This window comes from Paramisgurnus dabryanus, chromosome 19 (assembly GCF_030506205.2).
Source record: "Paramisgurnus dabryanus chromosome 19, PD_genome_1.1, whole genome shotgun sequence".
Taxonomy (NCBI): Eukaryota; Metazoa; Chordata; class Actinopteri; order Cypriniformes; family Cobitidae; genus Paramisgurnus; species Paramisgurnus dabryanus.
This window is the reverse complement of record NC_133355.1, coordinates 15876202-15897997: the sequence shown is the minus strand read 5'-3', so window position 1 is coordinate 15897997 and position 21796 is coordinate 15876202. Positions and strand designations below refer to the sequence as shown.

Genomic DNA, 21796 nt, shown 5'->3' with positions numbered 1-21796 from the left:
ACCCTTTGATTTGGTTTTGCAATGGAAGAATCTGGTACATTTTGTGTGAATGTTGTGTTGATTTTAACATGTCAAAGTATGCTAATAGTTTTAGTATAATAGTCAGATATTTCATATAAATTAAACAAAATAGTTTCCACAAATCCCATGCATTTACACCACAGTTAAACTGTTACTGAGTTATCTATTTGCATATTTTATTTTTCTTGATGTCCTGCCCACAATTTATAAAAAATATTTGCACTTATATCCTTTGAAAATATAGCTTATTTAGCACATAATCAGCATCTAGATTCAAAGTGCATTGAAAAACTAAAATACTTTCTATTAAGTTGCAAAATTAATGGGTAAATGTGTTTTGCATTGTCTTGGTCCAGACTGCCTGGTCATTTTTAATCTGCTAATACATTGGCCATTGGCATAATACTATATAGGCCTATATATGTGTGTGTAAGATATGTTTTACAAATACAGTATTTGCTATATCTATTGTGCTCTGTAAATGTATTATGCACCACTGAATAATAGTACAATGTAGTATGCACCATATATCTGAAGTAACTACATTCCTAAAAAAAAAAATACATACTTTACTATAAGATATTGTATGTAATGATAAGTTCATTATACAATATATCCATGTGCATATAAATTTGAGTTTATCATGCAAATCCAACTTGGCCACCAGATGGCGACAAATACAAAGCCCAACCAACCCAAAGGCTTAGTTCGTGTTATAGGATTACAACTTGTACCGTATTTGTAAAAAATGTAATCTTCTTTTGATAGTTATGAATGCAAAATCGTTCTTTGAAAATGTGTGAAAAGGCAAAGAGAGTCTTTAACGATGTATTTTTAACTTAATTTATATTAACCAGACTGTATAATTCTAACTAAGTACCATAAAGAGACAGGTCAACATACCTGAATAACCAGACACACTATCAGACATTAATTAAAGGTGAATAGGAAGGATACAACATCATCATTAATAATTGTTATAATAATGATAATAACAATGATTTGCATATTCTTTGTGTTATTAAAGTCTAGTCTGTCTGATTCATACTGATCCTACAGTAATTAACATATTTTTCATTCAGGCAGCGAGCTGGACATCTGTGCGGCGCTGAAGGACCTCAAGGCCTCGGCCCAATCACTCTTCCTCGGAATCGTTTCCTATTCAACACTCCAGTACTGCGGCTACCGGCGGTTAAAAGAAGCCGTGATCGTAGGGAGAGCTGTGAAAGACAGCTGTCACACTCCGGTTTATTTTTGGATTTAGTGCAAACACGGGAGCAGCGAGAGTAGCGCCGCGTTTAAGCGCGCTTTCCACCTGATTCACTGATCTCCCCGATCATCGCGAAACGGGCTTTTTTCCTGATATGGAGGCCAGGAGGGAAGAGAACCCCGGCGGCAGGCCCCAGGATTCTCGACCATAAGGGTTAAAGCTAACATTATTAGCCGAGGCTGCCTGCAGTTGGTCAAAAACATTTCCACTGTTTTTTTATACGCGCGACGCCGTGGATCTCCGTTACATCCATTTGTGCTTAGGAGCGCGCTCACTTTTCTGTTAGTTCAAAACACACTTTTTGTTTTGGAAATCATCCATCAACCATTTCGACCCTGGAAACTTTGGGAAAGTTGTTTTTTTCCCGTTCATGCCACTTGAACGTATTGGATTTCACTGACCCTTTCCAGGTTTTTAAACGCAGTGTTTGACTTCCTCTTTGTGTGCACGTTTCAGTTTTCTCGTATTGTTTACGCGAGTCCGACAGTCATTCGGCTATTGTTGTTGTTTTGGCGCAACGTAAGGACTACCCACAAAGCGTCCCGATGGAGGAAAATGACAACATGGAGTATTTTTACCAGCAAGTTTTGCAGAAGGACGTGACCCGACGGCTGCAGGTCGGCCCGGATCTCATAGACTACCTGAGCGACCCGCAGAGATCCTGGGATGTGGATCAAGACAAATCCCGCCTGGATAAAACCATTGACGAGCTGACGGGATGGGTGAACTCCAGCAATTACAAGGTACTTTGCGTGTGACCCGATTTTGGGGATGTTTTAGTATGAATGTGTCACACTGTCACCTAAGGTGTCTTTTAATCTACCCCCATAGATAGTAGCTGTTCATAAAGATGCCTGCTGCGTTGTTTTGAAGTGACACAGTCAAGTGAAGCCAAACCTTTTACTTTATTTAGTTATATCCAGACTGTTAAAATCATTTTATTACCATTTATCATTGTAATTCACTAACTGCATCATACAAGCGGTGGCTTGTGCGTTTTTTGATGTAGCTTTCTGTCAAACTGACAAGTCTATACAACACCATACGAAGAGTAATATTGCCTATGAGACGCCTTTAAGCAATATGAAGTGTTGTTCATGTAAAAATTGTCAAACATTACATTGATGCCAATGTTCATAAATGACAGCTTGGATTGTATCTTGGAGATGTGGGGGGGTGCTGTGCGGATGGGGGAGGGTCGCGTGCCTTATTGTTCTGGAGCACTGGGACTGTAAAAGGCACATGTCACAGTCTAATGTACAGTGCAATGCATATGTTCACTTTATTTGCCGGTGATTGTATTTGGAAGATGTTATAATAGTTGGCTGTGTTGATTAAGAGGATTTTTGTGTTTGATGGAGCTTGACAGTCGTGTTTAAAAGGCATTGAGAGGTTTTGCTGGCTCATACTGCTGCTTTTATTCATGCCCTGATCTTATTTGGTCAAGTGTTCAGTTCTGCTTCCCTTTTTGGCACGAACAGTTTTGCATGAATCCAAATATCTATAAAGAAGCATATATGGTGTGCTATTAGTGCTCTGTCTGCGTTTTACCTTCGTCTGATAATTGAGGTCTTTAGGGATTTATGTTAATGGATGGCTATGACATCAGACTCATTGAGGTTGGATTTACGAATGATGGAGCTGATTCATAAATTGGAGACACAGCTGTTGAATTCTGTTGCAAATATGTGTGGTTTGATAAATGCAGGGTGTCAAATGTTTCTGTTAGATCTGTTAGACCGATTTCTTCCTTTCTCAAAAATATCACTGCTTTAAGATTAGATTTTATGTAGCGTATGAAAAGCTCAAATGCAAAACCCTATTAAGTGTGTCTGACATGTTTTCTTAAAAAAACTCTTTTATCAGGCTCTTGTGTTCAGATAATTCACTTTAATAGAAATGAAAAGGTTGTTAGTCCGTATTTGTGAAATTCTTTATTTTTATAAATATCACTTTAGTCATTTCATTGGTATTTAACAAATTTGACTTTTGCTGCAAAACCCTCTAAGTACATGCAAAACTTCCACTTTTGAAAAATTATCCAGTCACTCTTCAGTGTCCTTTCTTAAAGGGATAGTTCACCCAAAAATGAAAATAATGACTCACCCTCATGTCGTTCTAAACTCGTAAGACCTCTGTTTATCTTCGGAACACAGTTTAAGATGTTTTATATTTAGTCAGAGAGCTTTTTGAAAATCTTTCATTGAAAATCTACATACGGTTTACTGTTCATGTCCAGAAAGGTAATAAAAACATCATCAGAGTAGTCCATGTGACATTAGTGGGTCAGTTAGAATGTGTTGAAGCATCAAAAATACATTTTGGTCCAAAAATAACAAAAATGACGACTTTATTCAGCATTGTCTTCTCTTCTGGTCCTGTTGTGAAGTGCATGCATGAGACTAAAGACACGTGACTGCAGTGATGAGGATGACGTGTTATCCTCAGACATGTTTGTGAAGTTTTTTTTTTCAAACTTACAGCGTGTGTCTCCCTCAGACTGTGAACGAAGTCCGGGCGCACAAAAAAAACAGCAGGGGCGCACCAGATAACACGTCAGCCACGTCGTTTGTCATCTGCGTCACTGCAGTAACATGACCTTAGTCGCGCATGCGCTTCACAACAGACGCGGAAGAGAAGACAGTGCTGAATAAAGTTGTAATTTTTCTTTTTTTTTGGACCAAAATGTATTTTTTATGCTTCAAAACATTCTAACTGACCTACTGATGTCACATGGACTACTTTAATTATGTTTTTATTAAAACATCTTAAACTGTCTTCTGAAGATGAACGGAGGTCTTACAAGTTTGGAACGACATAAGGGTGAGTCATTAATGGTATTATTTCATTTTTGGGTGTTCTATCCCTTTAATAAAGTAAAAAGGCTAAACCAATTTGGTCATTTTTCTTATACATTTGGTAAACCTCCTTCAATTGGGAAAAACAACTCTTGCACCTTGATGTATGTGTGCCGCCGTTCATCCAATTCTTCTTAGTGCACTTGGTGTTTAATTGACGTGGCGATAACAAATTCTACCAACAATCCGGTATTTCTGAATGTCCTTAGGCCGGGATTATTCGGTCAATATCATGATCTCATTTTTTACAGATGACGTTAAGTGGCTTTTGCATGTGAGCTTCGTACAAGTCATTAAGTCTCCCAACTGTAAGACCCAGTTTGCAGTGAGTGTTTCATTGGGGGGGGGGAATGCTCTAAAGTGCTGACTGAGCACAATGGGTCTGACGAAATGATCTGTAAAGGAGGAATAGCTTTCATTGGCCAACAGAATGTTTTCGTATAAACCACACAACTGGAAAGCAGTCCTTACTGTTTGAATATGTCAAATAAGACATTTGGAAAAGACCCAGTTGCTGTGTTTGAAGATGAACACTCACTGTCTGGTTGATACAGTGACTTTTCATGTAATGTGCATTTATTGTGTAGTTTTAGTTAGGGCTGTGCAAAAAAAACCGACTGCGATTATCATGCGCGTGTCATCAGTAAAGCCGGTTCCGTGATTAGAAGTAAATCGCCATCAGCTGCTTTCAGATGGAGCGGCATTTATTACACAGACCCGTAGTTCACCTAGAAGCTAGGCAAAATCGGGTTCATAATCCCCTGCACACTACATGCTTTGCCTAAAATAGGTCATAAATGGAGCTTCTGGGATGTAGTGAATATTTGATTGTTTCCCTGGAATGTGAACTTCCATTCTGCGCTGCCAAGAGAAATACACAGCAGCAATCCAGATATACTTCAACTCACAATCACGTTTCATTCACATCTACATGCACAAAGCATACAAACGCACAAAGCTAGAGTATTTCAGACCTTTAACATTGCATAAATTGATTGTACTGTATTCTAATGCATCTTCTGCTGTCTTGCATTTAGCCTGTGTGAGAGGAAGAGTGAACTGTGAGTTTAAGCTGATTTATCTCTTTTTTTTTTCCTTCTTTGGTTTCAGGTTGCATTGCTTGGGATCGATATCGTCATCGCATTCGTGGATCGGATGTCTGATCGCTTCAGAGGGTACATTGGCACAGGTAAGATTAAAGTTAAAGGCACAATAGCATAGCAAGGCAGAGTATTAAATGCATTTCCTTTGCACACAAGAGGAAAGGGGACTACCAGCATGACTTGTAATGACATAATCCACAGGCTCGGTTTTTGTCTGTCAGCTGTTTTGGCTCCCGCCTCCTGTTACCAGGGAAATGGGTTGTTATGATCGTAACAGATCACCCCTCACTCATACACGTCATACCTTATTCATCTTTGAAAACACAGAGCAAGCCGAGCACAAAGAAAGGAATGAGATGACCTCATACAAAGACTGTATTTAAATTTGACTCATGTAAAAAATGTAAAAGTGACATTTTGGTGTGTTTTTGAGCAATAAGTGTCACCAAACAAGATTGCATAATTTTGCATTTTGAAGCAGATATCCAAAACTTTCCTCCTTCTGCTGTTGTTGTACAAATGCAATGGCCGAGCCATTGTGAAGTACGTCTACAAATCGCTAATTTAAAGTTTTTAAAGCCTTTTAAGCGTTAAGAGTGTAAATATTTTACTTCAAATTTTTTTTAAATCTTTTTAATGTCCCTTATCCTTTCTTTTTTATAGTGGTGCCTGCATTATTGGACCGTCTCGGTGACGCAAAGGATCAGGTTCGAGAACAGGCACAAGTCCTCATTCTAAAGCTGATGGAACAAGCAGCAGCGCCCATGGTGAGCAACACCACCCTATAAATGAGCTAACCATGCAGTCTAAAATGATCACACATACACACTATGGCACCCATTCATGTAGAGTAGTGTATACTCTTCAAACTTCTATCTTTAGAAATGTGTGCTGGATAAACAAAACAACTTCAGGTCATCAGTCTCAATTATTGCTGCCAATGATTCATTATTTCCCACAATGCTCATTCTCTTTTTCTCTCCCGCTTTTGCGGTAATGCATACAAAATGAGTCAATTACAGTCTTCGTTATGCCTCCCCCTCTTTTCTCTATTTGTAGTATGTTTGGGAGAGGTTGTTTGCTGGCTTCAAACATAAGAACTTCAGAAGCAGAGAGGGACTTTGCTTATGCTTGATTGCTACACTCAATGCGTGAGTACTTCTTCATACAATCCCCAGCATTTTCACTTTGTAAACAAACCCACGCTTGTTTTGGTAGTCTTGCCCAACAGAGGGCGCTAAACATCAAAAGCACAGTTTCTTATCAAATCTTTTTTATTGTTTTATCCGTTGCATTACATAGTTGGAATTCTTTGAATACATTCAGTGTGAATTCAGTCATTTTGTGTGTATATAAAGAAATATACAAAATAGTGAGAATATTCATCTGTGTTTATTCATTCAATACAAACTCAACTCTATCTCTGTATTAACACACAAACACACACAGTGTTACCAAACTTGGTACACTAAATGTAATCCTCTTACCTGTTTGTATCAATACCAAGAAGCACAGATTAACACAGATTCACATTTTAGTGCTGCATACTCCCACGTACACAAACAAACGTACTTTCTCAGCAACATTTGAAAAAAAGCCATAATTCACATATAATCATCTCAGTATGCACCTGGCCTTATTAAACACTAAACAATTATTATAATAAAGTGTTATGTACTATATTGTTTCCTTTTGTTATTATTGAAATGTATGACATGGGTGTTGTTTGGTTTTTTATTACGTCACTATGAGAGTATTTGTTAGCACAAACAACCAGACAAGATGATCTTTATATGTTACGATTCAGCATGTCGCAGTTTTTTCTGCATGTAACTTTTTATCTATCACGATAAAATATTCATCATTGGAAAGGTCTAAGCCTCTAGAATACATATCTTTAAAATAAACTATGTAGGGAGAGTAATTGATTTATTTATGAAAAGTGTGTGCCTCAAAACATTTATATCCTGCAAAATGTCACTGTCCCGCCAGCGTGATGCCTACGTTTACTTCAGTGTTTTGCATGTGAATTCTTATCCAATCATGACAAGCTATATTTTGTTTGAAAGCTATAAGAGTGTAGTTTTCATTTGTCATCATCATTTTCGGAAAAAACTTGAATGGTGCGAGTCGTTTCTAAAATGCTACTGGTCCACTGGTGGGCCCACTTTGTTATTATATATTTGTAACACTAATACCCTATCCCAAGCCTAATACTCTTGACAAACTGTATATGATTGGAATGCTCTGAGAGTGTAGTTTTCTTATAATTTTCCAAAAATGGTGATGAAATGACGTAGTGAGAGTCATTTTCTAAAATGTCACACGGCCACAGGTGGACCCAAATTGTTTTTACAGATGTATAGCACTTATACCCTGTTCTAAACCTAAACAATCTTGACAATTTATGTATCGTTGGAAAGCCCAAAGAGTGTAGTTTTCATATTTTATTACCATTTTGGGAGAATTATGACGTAGTGAGATTCAGTTTCTAAAAGGGCATGGGCCCACAGGTAGGCCAAATTTGTTTTACATATTTATAACAATAAAACACTACTCTAAACCTTAAAAATCATGACAAACTATATATCACTGGAAAGCTTTCAGAATGTAGTTTTCATATTTCAGTGTCATCTGATGATTGAAATAATTTAGTGAAGTTTTTTGTTACATAACACCCCCCCATAGGAATGCACATTCATTTTATATATTCATAACGCTATATCCTATTATAAATCTTTAAAAAAATTTGACTATCTATTTATCATTAGAAAGCTCTTAAGAATGTAGTTTTCATATTTTGAAACCTTTTTGCATTAATAGGCTAATAATGCAGTGACAGTAATTTATTAATTTGTGACAAGAGTATTCAGAAAACAGTTGACACCTAGTGGTCGTTGTTGGTAAAACCACTAAAAGTGTGATACACCTAATTTTTTTGTGATTTTTAACTTGAAATTTGGATTACAACAACTTGTGGCTTCGTGTTTACATTATTACTTTTGTGAAATATTTACGTTTTTATAATTTTATTGATAAAATTAATATGTTATTGCATTTTTTTTTCTTAAAATAAATTTAAACTTCTGTAACAATTTTATTTAATATTTTCACCTCCAGACCCTTCTGGGAAAAATAAATTGTCTTCTTTTAAACAAGACCAAGATTAGGCTTCTAGACCAAAAACTGCCAGAGTTTTATTAATTTGTTATTAATTTATTAATTTGAAGGTGTACATCACAGTTTCATCCACCCACTCAAAAGGGATTTGTGCCAGTTAAGGGGTTTTAATATGCATTTAAATGTCAATCTTGTTCACTGTACGCTGACTCACAGGGAGTAATTCTTTGTTTTTCTCTTTTTCTTAGTTATGGTGCACAGCCGTTGACTTTGAGTAAATTCGTTACACAACTATGTACACTAACAGGAGACCAAAACCCCCAGGTAGGAAATTGTGTCTGTCTGTGTATGCAAGTAATGCTTGGATTTTGTGTTGGAAAAAAGTAAGATGTTCTCTTTGTTTATGTCTCTCTGTTGCCTACATTGTTTGTGGGTGTGAGGAAGCAGAGACAGGCAATAAATAAGAGATACTAAATCTATCAATATAAAATTTAAAAAGGAGATGTTTCACCCCTAAGTAAACAGACCAATCCGCAATTGGCAAAACTTTTTTTTTTGTTTTGTTTCTTGGGAAACGTGTATTAATTGGAGCAGTCTAGATTTATTTTTTAAATCACAAAACAGATTTTAAGATATGTAAGAGCTATTGCAAAGATGAAAAATAGCCGTCTGGAGATGTTTCGGATATGGCTGCCCAGTAGACTGACTTGCCATAAATGGGATTTTTGAAAGGAGGCTGTTAGTGCTAATGCTATGTTTTCAGTTCAAGCTGCTGTATTATTATGTAATTAAAAACAATCCCATCTTTATTTCAGGACAATATGCTATTTATTCCGCTTATGTGCATGTATAAAGTTTGTTTAGGGTACAATGTGTGGTTGTATTGATGGGTAAAGGGTATGTTGTGTGCCCTACAGGTGCGGGAGGCAGCTATATCAACCCTGGTGGAGGTGTATCGGCATGTGGGGGAAAGAGTGAGAGCAGACCTCAGCAAAAAAGATTTACCATCTGCACGGTAAGAATGTTACTGATTAATATTGTACTATGCTGATATCATAGTAGTTATATTGGTTCTGTCTACTGTCAATCCACACCGGCCTTATCTGCATTTAATACTCTACTGCTACAATGTATCTACAGTGCACCATTACTGTACTATACTAGAGCTACAGGTCTTTAAAGATCCATCAGGTCTTAATTTTACCGCTTTGCTTCGTGTTATTTTAAAATTGAATGTTTCAGTGTTGGCAAACTGACTCCCGATGCATCATAAAATACATTTAACCTTCTCTGTGTAAAATAAAGCAATGTTTTCTATACTGACTGAAAGGGTTAGTTCACTTTAAAAAATTATAATTTTAATTTATTCAAGATCTACCTTGTTTCTTTAGTATAACTGGAAAAGGTTTTTACCTAAATCTGTGGTCATTGGTCCTTCATTAACCGTAACTTTTCGGATGCCAGGTCTTTAAAGGAAAACTCCACTGTTTTCAATTTTTTACTACGTTCTTATTTCAAATTAGACAAATGAATACATACCTGTCTTTATTCAATGCGTGCACCTACTCTTTGTACAGCGCGTCATGAATGTGTTAGCATTTAGCCTAGCCCCATTTATTCCTTAGGATCCAAACAGGGATGAATTTAGAAGCCACCAAACACTTTCATGTTTTCCCTATACAAAGACTGTTACATTAGTAGTTACACAAGTAAATATGGTGGCACTGTTTGGATACTACGGTAAGAATGGGGCTAGGCTAAATGCTAACACATTCACGATGTGCTGTACAAAGATTAAGTGCATGCATTGAAAAAAGGTAGGTATGTATTAATTAGTCTAAGTTGAGGTAAGAACAGAGTAAAATATTGAAAAACGATGACTTAATAAGACACTGATGTCTTATTAAGTAAATTCAATGTTGTTTGCAATATTTTAACCGGTGACATATGTCAAATTCCACGTACTCTTCTCACTTAAGCCGCTTTTCCACTGCGTGGCACTACAACACTCAGCTCACTTTACTTTGGCTCGGTTTGCTTTTGCACTGCAGTGTAGTTCCGCTTCAGAGTAGTTGCGCTGCATCCAATGCCATTACACATCACAACAAATGCATAACACCAAAGCAATGGAGCATGATGGAATGGTGTTTTTGATTCTAGGCATAAAAGGGAATTTGGGAATTTGTAGATGACGACATCACTTTATTTGCTCGATGGCGCACAAGGCTAAGCTAATTTTGCATTTAGCAATAACGTTGGTGTTGACAATTCTCTCTGAACAATCAGTGATCTGCGTCATGTTTAGTATTTGTATGTCTCGCTTGGAACCTTAACTTAGGTGGTACTAAAAAAAGTACCAGTTAATAGGTACTGTAAACAGTGGAATACCCTCCAGAGTAAAAAACCCCTCCAATAGTGAGCCATACCCAGCTGTACTATGAAGTGGAAGAGCTCCATTACAAAATATAGAGACGTTTAGATTTCACTTGGCGAATGGGGTAATAAAAAACAATGGGATTTTCTCATTATCTGAGATTACCTTTTATGTGGTGCCTTTACTTTAAGCGCTGTTTGAAACGCACCCTTATTGCCACATAACTTACGCATACTCTGACTGATGGCCTGATGATATAAATTAACTCTTTCACCGCCAGCGTTTTTTAAAAAAGTTGCCAGCCAGCGCCAGCGTTTTTCATGATTTTCACCAAAGTTTAATGCCTTCCAGAAAATGTTCTTCTTTAAATATATAAACATACAATATACCAAATGAAAGAACAGACCCTCTGCTTTCAAACAACAACAAAAACCGTTTCATCCTACCTTCAGTGGTTCTTTTGCAATCAGCTTTTAAAAATGGGTAGGTTTCTGCAAAAACACCACATTTTGAGCAAAAAGCAGAGATAATTCCATTTTTGTGAGGGACTTTTCATAGAGATCCCATTCAGAGCGATCTTTAAAACACACACGGACATGCAGCCGCTTGCCATAGGGGAATACTTCCGGGTTTAAAAAGTTGCACCTGGTCGATAATAGCGGTATTGCGGAAAGACGGAAAATCTCGTCATTGGCGGGGAAGCGTTTTCTCTTAATTGACGAGATATCTCGTCAATGGCGGGGAAAGAGTTAATGTTTAAATAACATTGTTTTTTGCACAGATTGATCTGCTTTTTACCTTCAAAAGAACTGTTATTTGTGGACTTACATTATAAATCACAGAAAAACGTGATTTCAGCTTAAAATCTTCATTACTGTTTGACTGACGAAACAATATTACTTACAACCTGGCTGGGTGACCTGAGGGTGAATAAATTCACAGCAATTTTCATTTTTAGTGAACGAAGCTTGAAGTCATGTTTTAAACATTTGCACATTTTTGCCTTGAGGGCTAAAACTTTGAATGAAGGAAAAGTGGTAGGTGCAGCGCTTGACGTTTGTGTTACTGTACTTCTGTTTACAGTATTGCGGTTTTGAACTTCAAAGAAATGAGTTACTCTGGTAGTTGGATACACAGCAAAAACTTAAACAACACAGTGAGGTCTCCAGTTACAGAAGGCTGAAAAAGCCTAAATCCTGTCTACACATAATATTTTATATAGGATTCCTTGTAATCCCATGAAATATTGCAGGCATCAGTGCGTTATGTTGATCTGTGATAAATTGAGAATCGAATGTCTGTCTAATGCTCCCGCATTCCTCTCTGTCTGATGTAAGATGCTTCAGGCAATTGGACAGACTCCATTGGCCACATCTTGAACGTTTCAGGAACACTTTTAAATGCAAGACGCTTAAGTTTTTTTATGTGTACATTTACATTTATGCATTGTGACAGATGCTTCCTAAAGCAACAAGTGAATTCAGTTTTTTTTTAAGTGTGTGCATTGCCTGGGAATCAAACTCTTACTTTTGGCATTGCTGTTGTTATGATCTATCTACCAGACGAGCTGCAGAATTGCATGTTATACATTTAATGTAGTTTGGTGAAATATTTTTCTTCTATCTACAGTTTTACGCTCCCAGATTTTAAGGTCTGATCTGAGATATATACACACACAAAGTGACTCATGTTTCGCATAGCCCAGATGTTTTGATAAAGACTTAACTGTATGGTGTCTGGAATGAGCCACACGTTTTATATTTTCAGCCTGGTTTCCATAGTAAAGATACGATGTGTCAGATTGTCTGGTGTGTGACAGTGTTATGACTGACTGACGCAGCTATTTCAGACAATACCTCATGTCAGGAACTTGAAAAAGGATATTGTTAAGAAATAATGCATTTTGTGCAATTTTTTTTCCAGGAATGTTTGGCAAAGGGGTTGTTTTTGGTTTATCTGACCATAATTGGAGATATTTCTTAGGTGTTGAATCACAAGATGCATTTTCCATTCAAAAACTGAGTCAAATAAGCTGCAGGGGTCTCAAGAACATGCCAGCATGCTTAAAAACATTTTTAAGGCAATGTTGTTCGACCAGTCTGATACTGATTGACCAATGAACAAGTTCAACACTCATTTTGTCTGTTTTTGTGTCATTTTGAGAGGGCCAGTACTGTTTGTCTCTAAGCCGTTGCAGTCTTGTTGCATCACATAACATTGAAATGATCTGATATCCACAACCAGGAGGCTGGGGGAGCAGACAGGGTCCTGAAAATCCCTAAAAGCAACTGTATAAAAAAAGTGTAATGCGGTGCCAGCTTTACGCTCATGAAAGCGAGATAGCGGGTACAAGAAAGGACATGCATATTGTTGACATGGACACGGTTTGAAAGGACATGGCTGCAAGCGGGGGGCCATGTCGGTCAAAACAAGAAGACCAAATAGGCAATCTGAACTGCCTGAACCGAGCCAAGATGGCTAAAGGGGGGTTTGTCAGCGAGGGAAGGGTGCCCGAGTGTATCCATGCCTGGAGGGGGAGGGGTTGGGAGCCCTGTCTCTGAGCTTTTGAGCTTTAGCCCCTCCTCCCGGTGTGTGTTCCAGACAGGAGGTTATGTAAAGGGGAGCCGAATCCTAGTGCTGCCTTTTTCTAGCGCACGCATATACGCACGCCGTTGACAGTTTTGTCGTTTTTTTGCCACACGCAGCTGGTACGCAGCAATCGGCGAGAAGTCTTTCAGCTTTTCTCATCCACAAATCAAGGGCAGTATGTCTGAGCAGGTGGGTGGGACCCCGCACGCTGTCCATGTCGCATGTCTCTTTTCATTCTGAGCTGTTTATTCTTTTTTTATTTCTCAGTGCCTCCATTTTGGAAAGCGAGCAGAAGTGATAATAGGGATTGATGATTTTGTGTGTGCACACACGCATCTAACATGTGCTCTTTCTTGGATGTGCATCATCTACATGCGTACTGCATGTGAGAAAGCGTAAACGCGATTGCAGGTTAGCGTTTCATGGTTGTCCATTTCAAGGAATCCCGGACGGGCACCTTTCCTGAAATTGTATTGTGCAATTCAAGCAATCATTTTTGTGCTTCGCTAATCGCTATACATTGGGGCTTTGAGGGACAGTAATTGAACTGCAGTGTCCTCTTAATTGTCCGTTGTACTGAAAATAGTCATGCTGTGTTCGGCTGACAAATCAAGAGTAGTAATTATTGCTAAGACTTCTGTGGAAGTGCAAGCTGTGTGGCGTTGGTGGGCTGTGATTTAAATATTGTGAATGTCTGTCAATTGTTGCTCGCTGTTTACTTTGTTAAACTGTGATATTGGTTGATTTGTTGTGTGCCGTAATACTAAAGTACTTTTTTAAGACAAATGCATTGTTCTTATGCTTGTAAAATGTTGTTTGATAAGGAGTTTACCCTGAAAAACCTTTTTAAGATAAGTTAGGTTGTGACTGTGATAAATGTGAAGCATCTCTTTGATGGAGTGATCAAAACCTCATTCACGACATCCGGTGATGTTGCGTTCTTTGTGATGTTTCTCATTGGACTATTGCAAAAGGTCATGGGTTCGATCCCAAGGAACACACATACTGATACAAGAATTATAGGTTTATTGAGTGCCTTGTAAGTGCAGATTTTGAATAAAAGCATCTGCCAAATCTGTATATGTAAATGGTTTATTGGCTAGTATTACGAAATGGTAAAGATTTACTATAATATATGACCATTCAGTGTCTGTTGAGCTTTGTTAGTGTCATTAGTTTCAATTCAGGCTTTTTACAATTTTGCATTATTGCAAAGCAGCTTTCTGTATGTAGTAGTAAAGATGGTAGATACAAACAAAAGAAATGAAGATTTATAGACTACATGGTCTTATTACACAATAAATAATTAACCCTGTTTTCCTTTTTTTTAGGTTACAGACTATTCTGAACCGTTTTGATGAAGTACTGAACTCTGGGAACATGGCTCTCAGTCTGAGTCAAGGTAAGTTAGCTTTAGCATGCTAGGATTGTATCTTGCATGTTTACATCACTCATCTGTGGTTTCCGCTTCGGTTACAATGCTAATATTAGTCTTTGTAATGTATTTAACTTCACTACGGACATGATAAGCCTTTGACATCTGAGCCCAGAGCTTAAACTGGAGCTTAAGCTACGTTCATTTGAATGCTAATCCTCGAGTTTTGGTTTGTAGTTAGCATAAACTTCTACTTGAGGGTTAACGTCAGCCTAAAGTGATTGGTTACTGTGCTGGAATCTAAAAGGGGGAATGGTGTCGGACTTCCACGACCTTGAAAATCTTGATGTGTTTGGCATATGTTGTATAATGGGAGAGCTGGATCTCTCTTCAGATCACACTGTGCTGTTCACATTTAGTTGTGGTTTGGATTGCTAGCAGTATATTAATGTGTTTTGCAGCGTGCGTGTGTGTGTATATGTTTGAAAGCAGCATAGTGTTGTTTGTGGTCGTATTCAGTGACATTATGAGGTTACACGTTTTTATTGGCTCTTTGGCTGTCGTTGACTATGTGCTGCTGTTTTTGATGCTGCATGCATAAAAATCTCTTTTCTTGTTTATGTTGATTTTAGCTGAATAATTATTTTAGTAATTTGTGTGTTTGAGGTAGATTATATTGTATGAATAGATGAGTTTCAGATGTTATTCATTTGAAGTTATTAATTAATTGTCCTGATTCTTAAAATATTTGACCCTGCCTGTGAAAATGTAGCTTAAGTAATTTTTTTTGTCATTTGCTGTTTTTTACATAAAATCATCCTACGTTATTTAAAAAACATTCTGTTAAAATATAACCTTGATGTCCTTGATTTTGACTGAGTAAGGTCATGTCAAAGACTGAAATGAAATGAATGCAAACTGTGATGCACCGAATCTTAAAATTGGATTGAGACTTTAGCCAGAATTTTTTGTAAACTGTTCATAGGTGCATATTTGTCTCCATAATATTTTGAGGCTTCACCCTTTAAGACAACATTCTTCCTCTGCATCCCTTCATAGTTCAGCACATACCCCTCTAGCTGTGCGTTCACACCAGACGCGGAAGAGGCGGCAAAACTCGATATTTGTGTGTAGTTGGATGCTTGAACATTTTGAGTTTACTCCCTTCATTTGCGCGTGAAAGTTACGTCTGAAATTCTAGTAATTTGAGACACGCATAAATTTTCGTCATGGGAGGGGCTTATATAGCTCCAATTGAGTAAACTTACCAGATTGTTTAACCTCCTCACTCACTTGCTGCCAAACAAGATCCTTTTAATTCCTGTAAAAGTATGATGTTGTCTCGTGTAGCGTTTAGCATTGTCCTCAATTGTTGTTTTGTTGTTCTGCCTCTGCTTGCTTTCTGTATTCACGATACTCCTGATGGGTCAACTTACGGGTATCACACTGCGACGTTCAATTTACGCAGAATGCGCCAGTTGCGTTTACTGTGCCACAGGTTGGCTATTCACGTCTTTGCATTGACTTCACATGTAAATCACTCTCACTTGGCACCTCTTCCGCGTCTGGTGTGAACGCACCGTAAATGTTTTTGTTATCGAGGAGCTCAGATGCAAAAGCAGCTAAATTAGTGATGCACCGATGTATCGGCCGCCGATATTTATCGGCCGATTTTTGATGAATTTGAAACCATCGGCATATCGGCAATAGCACGAGAAATGCCGATACCGATCGTTTATTAATTAACTGCATAAAGAAATCCATTATATGTAAAAACATTTGTTAATGTTGTTAATTTGTGCCTCTCTTATTATGTTGGTCTGTTGAATGTTAATTAGATCCAATCCATTTTCAGTAAAAATAAGTTGATGCAGAAATAAACTAGCTAATAGACCAGTGTTTAATATCGGTATCGGCATCGGTATCGGCCAGAAGTTGTCTGTTTAAATCTGTATCGGCATCGGCCCAAAAATTCCTATCGGTGCATCCTTAAGTTAAATGCAACCTTTGTCAAAAATAGCACGTATTAAACGTTCATCAGATACCTTCTCTTGAAATCCTGGCCTCGAGCCATTCAGAAATACTGCTTTGCTGAAAAGCTGATGTGGCGTTTAGTGGATTTTGTTAACAAAGTCCCCTAGGTGCACAGCAGAGGTTGACATTCAAACTTGGGTCTCTTAAGTACTGAGCACTTGGACCTAAATACAACCCGAATGTGGCAGTCATATAGATCACAGCGCCCCCTAATGTGTGGTTCAGTTTTTTTAATTTGTACATTCTGACTTTCATCATTTGCAATGTTTCTAGTTGCATCTTTAGTAATTTTGCATCTGTTTACTATGCAAGAAGTGGATTGTTTTTTGAAGCTGAGGTTTTTGCCAAAAAAGCTTGCATGCACTTAAAGGGTTTTGCAGTGAATGACAGTCACATTTGTTAAAGGGGACTTTTTCCATGTTTAAGTGCTATAATTGGGTCCCCAGTGCTTCTATGTGAAAAGACTAACCCAGTAACTTAGTTTTGGTAAACCATTCTCTGCAATTATGTGAAAAATAGGTCATTGAAATTTGGCTCCTCCTGTGATGTCAGAAAGGGATAATACCGCACCTTAATCTGCATGAGCCAACCACAACACTGCCATTTAGTGCAGAGATCAACTCATTTGCATGTTAAAGGACACACCAAAAAACGGCACATTTTTGCACACACCTACAAAGTGGCAATTTTAACATGTTCAGGGTGTCCCGCAGAAAATTTGTTAGTTAAGGTGGTAGAGTTGTGCAGGTGGGCGGGACGGGGGCGTGGCAATCAAAGGGGCGGAGCGTATGCGTCATAATAAAAATATTTTTATTTAAAACACTCAAATAAAACTCAATTTTGAAGAAACCATGACAGAAAATGAACACAGTTTAGATTATTAACTAGATTATTAATGAATTAAATGTTTTATCACCAGGCTAGTTATCCTTCAAACAGGGACGGACCGTGTCTTTCTCTCATATCAGCCACGTGGCGTTTGGTGGAATTTTTTTGGACGACCTAGTTAAGGTGGTAGGGTATCCCAGCTTAGGTGGGCCGCCCGAACTGAAAAGTGCTGCGGGAAACCCTGATGTTATAATAAATTATCTATATGGTATTCTGAGCTAGAATTTCACATATGTACTCTGGGGACACCAAAGATTTATTTGACATCTCAAAAAAGTCTTGTGAAATGTCCTATTTTAAATACCAATGAAATGACTAAAGTGACATTTTTTTAAAATAAGGCATTTCAGTAACTGACTACAAAACCTTTTCATTGCCATTAAAGAGAAATGACTGAACCCAAACATAAGAGGCTGATAAAAAAAATGCTCATTCACAAGAAAACATGTCCGATGCACTAAGAGAGTTTTCCATCTGAACTCCTCAATTATTTCCTCATTGTCTATAATAATTCTGAAACTCAATTTTTGATCATGTTGCTGTGGATGGTTAAATGGATCAAACCACATAAATATATTGATCATTCAACCCAACACTTTTCAACATTGGTTCTTATTCGGTATTGGTGAACTTCCAAAAGTGGAAACCGGTTGTCGTTCTTGGCTGAGTACCACAAGATGTTTCTTGCCAATTTTCGATATAAGAACAGGAAGGGGTCGATCGCCATGCAGCCAGCTTCCTCGCCAGTGTTATTTTAAATCTGGCAAAAGAATGAAAAGTGGACATTCAAAGACTTGTTTCTGTGCACAATCTGGGTTTGCCAGCAGTCGCTGTGAGGAGAGGGTTAGAGAGAGAGAGCAGTGCCTGTCACGGCTTTACTCTGACACAGCGTGACACAAAAAGAGAGAGAGGGTCGAGAGGAGGAGAGGGTGAAAGAGCCACTTCTAAGACGTGTTGCAGCCATGTCTGTCGGTGATGATGGAGATGGTGAGTTGGTTGGATTAAATCAACATCGTATTTAGTTTGAATGATTATTGTTTGTATGCATAAGACTTTTGGTATACGTTCCCTTTTTCTGTTGTTGGAATATACAGCTTAAAAGTGCTTAAAAAAGCTTTTTGTAAAAGATTTTTGTGAGAGAGAAGGTTTGCTTTTGCAAAAACAGATGCAGATATTTCTGTACTTGCTTGATGAAGTTAAGTGATATTGTTTTTCTCTGTGACATTCGTATTGGTTTCTGCATCAGTGGGTTTTGTCCTTTGGGAGTTTAAGGATGACCCTGTTTCTAGGGCATCTCATTGCCACTGCTACCCATTATCAGACTCTTCAGTTTTTGCCCTGGAAATTGATGTGCTATAAATGAAGTGGTCTTTAAAAGCATTAGAGTACTTACGCGCAGAGTATGTTCTGGTGAACGTATGGCACAAGCCTCTGGTTGTGTGTTTGTTTTGCAGTAAACGGCTTCACTCCTTGCCGTCTGTAATCCATAAACCAGATTAAATGGGCCAGTGAGGTAACAGAATGAACAAAGTGGCTCAGACATCAATATTCTTCAACATGCACGGTTAATGCAATAACCCGATTGTGTCCCTGCATGTGACAGATATGGCTGTCAGCGAGTATGTGTGTTTCCAGGTCATTCTTGGTTTGGAAATGTGTAAAAATGTTGTGTCTAGTAGCGGTAGTCAGGCAATATATGGTCGTTTTGGGATTTATCAGACATTAGCAGTGTCTGCTTGGCCGATGGACTGAAGCATCAGACATCTTGTGTGTCAGTTTAAAAAACAGCCTTGTTAATGGGTAATGCAGATTTACACGTCTGGTGTCTTTTAAATAAAGCTTTTAAATATAATTTAAAAAAAAAGGTTTTTTCCTTTTCTGGATTTTGGGTAGATAAACTGAAGCCAAACAGGCTCATGGGGCTTTTAATATTATTATTTTGATTTCACCTGATGTGGGCTGCTTTTGTTGTCATGGAAACGGCTTTCTCTTTGGGTCTCTCTCTCTCTCTCTCTCTCTCTCTCTCTCTCTCTCTCTCTCTCTCAGTCTTTGCCTTTTCTCTCTCTCGTCCCCAGTTTGTGTCTCCAGTTTCCTGTTGCTGTTTTGTTCTGTTTTCTCTCCCTCATGCTCTCTTGATCTGGCTCGCTCTGCCCTCATCATTGGCTCGTTCTTGTCGGATTGTTGTTCACGCCCTCCTGTCTGAACAAAGGGCGTGTTATGCTGCTATGCTAATAATGCTAAACACATACGCAGGCACACAGAGCCCATTCAGCTCTGCTAGTGGGGTCAGCATCCATAATGTGTCAATGCAGTCAGCCTTTTTGGCATAGTAATCGACTCACAATGCCCACAAACATGCTAGCGTGCATACAAAAGGTTGTATCTTAGCTGTAGGGGTGTGGTTTATCTTCCTTATCTGCTGTATTTATGCATTTTTTAATTTTTTGTGCCAGTGTTATATCATCAACTAAGATTGTGGATGCTAAATAGCTTAGCTGGAGCTTCAGACTAAAAAGAGACCATTTACATGCAAGAAGCATCCTTAAAGCTCACTGGCTGGCTGTGGATGATGTCATCACTCTCCTGATTGGTTTCTTTGGGTTCTGCGAAGGAGGGGTGGAAAGCACTGAGCAAAGTGCGAGGGAGTGATGATGGAGGAGGCTGAGGGAGAAAGGAGGTGAGCGGGGGAAGGAGCGCGAGAGAGAGAGAGAGAGAGAGAGAGAGGGAGAAGATGCCGACCAGCTTTTGGGTGGTGGTTTCGGTAAACAGTGTTGTATGCCTTACTGATTCGCCTATGAATATTTTGCCGCCGTGAGAACTGCTGTCATGTGAGCAGCGTCTTGGGTGTTGCCTCGGATACGAGAGAGAGCCACGCCCGCCTTCAGGCATGAGGCGCCTCATCTGCAAACGCATCTGTGATTGTGAGTGCATACGCAAGATGTCCATATTTTGATTGATTGATGTATGTTTGCATTGATTTGGTAATGTTTCTGTGCTGATATTGGGTGTTGCTTTTTTGGAGATTTTAGGTGTTTTAGCACCCGGGTACCAGTAGATGAGATAAACGGGCCGTATGCGTTCTGCTAGCCTTTCTGTTATCGCTAGAACCGCACAATCTGATCTTGTGTGGGTGGATTTGTGAAGTCTTTGAGTGCCGGTTCTTTGTCTGTGTAAAGTAATTCAGATTAAAATGTTATACTTCCTGCGTTTGCTATTGAGTAATTCATAGGCCTGTAATAGGTACTGGTTATCTGCGGGCCATTGATTAGTAAAGCTGATATTGTGGTAGGGACGTAATCGGATATAAGCTCTTTGGTTTCATCGACGCTCGTTTTGTTCGTTTATAAATTGTGACCGATTTCCTTTTTGCTTGATATTGTTCACATTGTTGAACCACATGAACAAGAATACAAGACACTTCTGGTTTGTAAGCTGATACAAAGTAAATTTGCCTTTGCTGACCCTTGTGCAGTAAATCAAATATTATTATTATTATTTAACCCTCTTTTTTACTGGGGAACTTGAAGGAACATTTTTTGTTCATAACTGGGATTTAACCTCAAAGCTATCATTGATCATAAACAAGTCTGTTGATGTAAAATGTAACATCTTTAAGCATTTGGCAGAATCTTTTATACAAAGCAACGTATATTTTTTTGTTCAAAGCGACTTTACAAGGTATGTATTTGTTAGTATTTGTGTTCCCTGGTATCAAACCCACAAACTTTTGTGCTACCACTGAACACAGGAACACAGCCACAAGACTGTGTGTTCCCCCGGTTATCAAACCCATGACCTTTGTGTTGTTAACTTGGCTAGCTGAGATACAGAGGGCTGCCTCATATTTTCCTCCATTAAGTTGAGATTTTGGTATGGGATTTATTTATGTTTTTTTTTTCAGATCGTAGTTTTGACGATGACGACTCTGTGGATGGCAGCAGGCCGTCATCAGCTCAGGCTGCGTTTAAAGTGCCCAAAGTACCCAAGAAACCTGTGGAGTCTGCCAGCAGCGCCAGAAGACCCAGTGCCCCTGGAGCTCCCAAGACAGGTAAGATCCACTTCATTTATTACATGTACAGGTCACTGTGGTCCGTGTGATGTGTAGATTAGTCTTTAGACCAGTGTTACTCATTAGCCACATGCGGCTCAACAAGCTTTAATTTG

General features: G+C 38.5%; 1 protein-coding gene across 38 annotated transcripts in view; it reads left to right on the top strand.

Moving 5' to 3' along the window:
- The first annotated feature begins 1118 nt into the window (after positions 1–1118).
- Positions 1119–21796, top strand: part of clasp2 (cytoplasmic linker associated protein 2) — a 55566-nt gene continuing 34888 nt past the window's right edge. For 30 of the 38 annotated variants that reach the window (XM_065291202.2, XM_065291078.2, XM_065291066.2 and 27 more), the window contains exons 1-8: positions 1120–2034; positions 5260–5338; positions 5916–6019; positions 6312–6403; positions 8621–8696; positions 9290–9387; positions 14667–14737; positions 21534–21680. In XM_065291202.2, the coding sequence (XP_065147274.1) occupies positions 1837–2034; positions 5260–5338; positions 5916–6019; positions 6312–6403; positions 8621–8696; positions 9290–9387; positions 14667–14737; positions 21534–21680 (865 nt within the window). In that variant the 5' untranslated portion in view covers positions 1120–1836. Of the gene's footprint in view, positions 2035–5259; positions 5339–5915; positions 6020–6311; positions 6404–8620; positions 8697–9289; positions 9388–13349; positions 13525–14666; positions 14738–18485; positions 18620–20326; positions 20554–21533; positions 21681–21796 lie in introns of those variants that run through there. The other 8 variants (XM_065291245.2, XM_065291237.2, XM_065291227.2 and 5 more) reach the window with 5 other exon arrangements.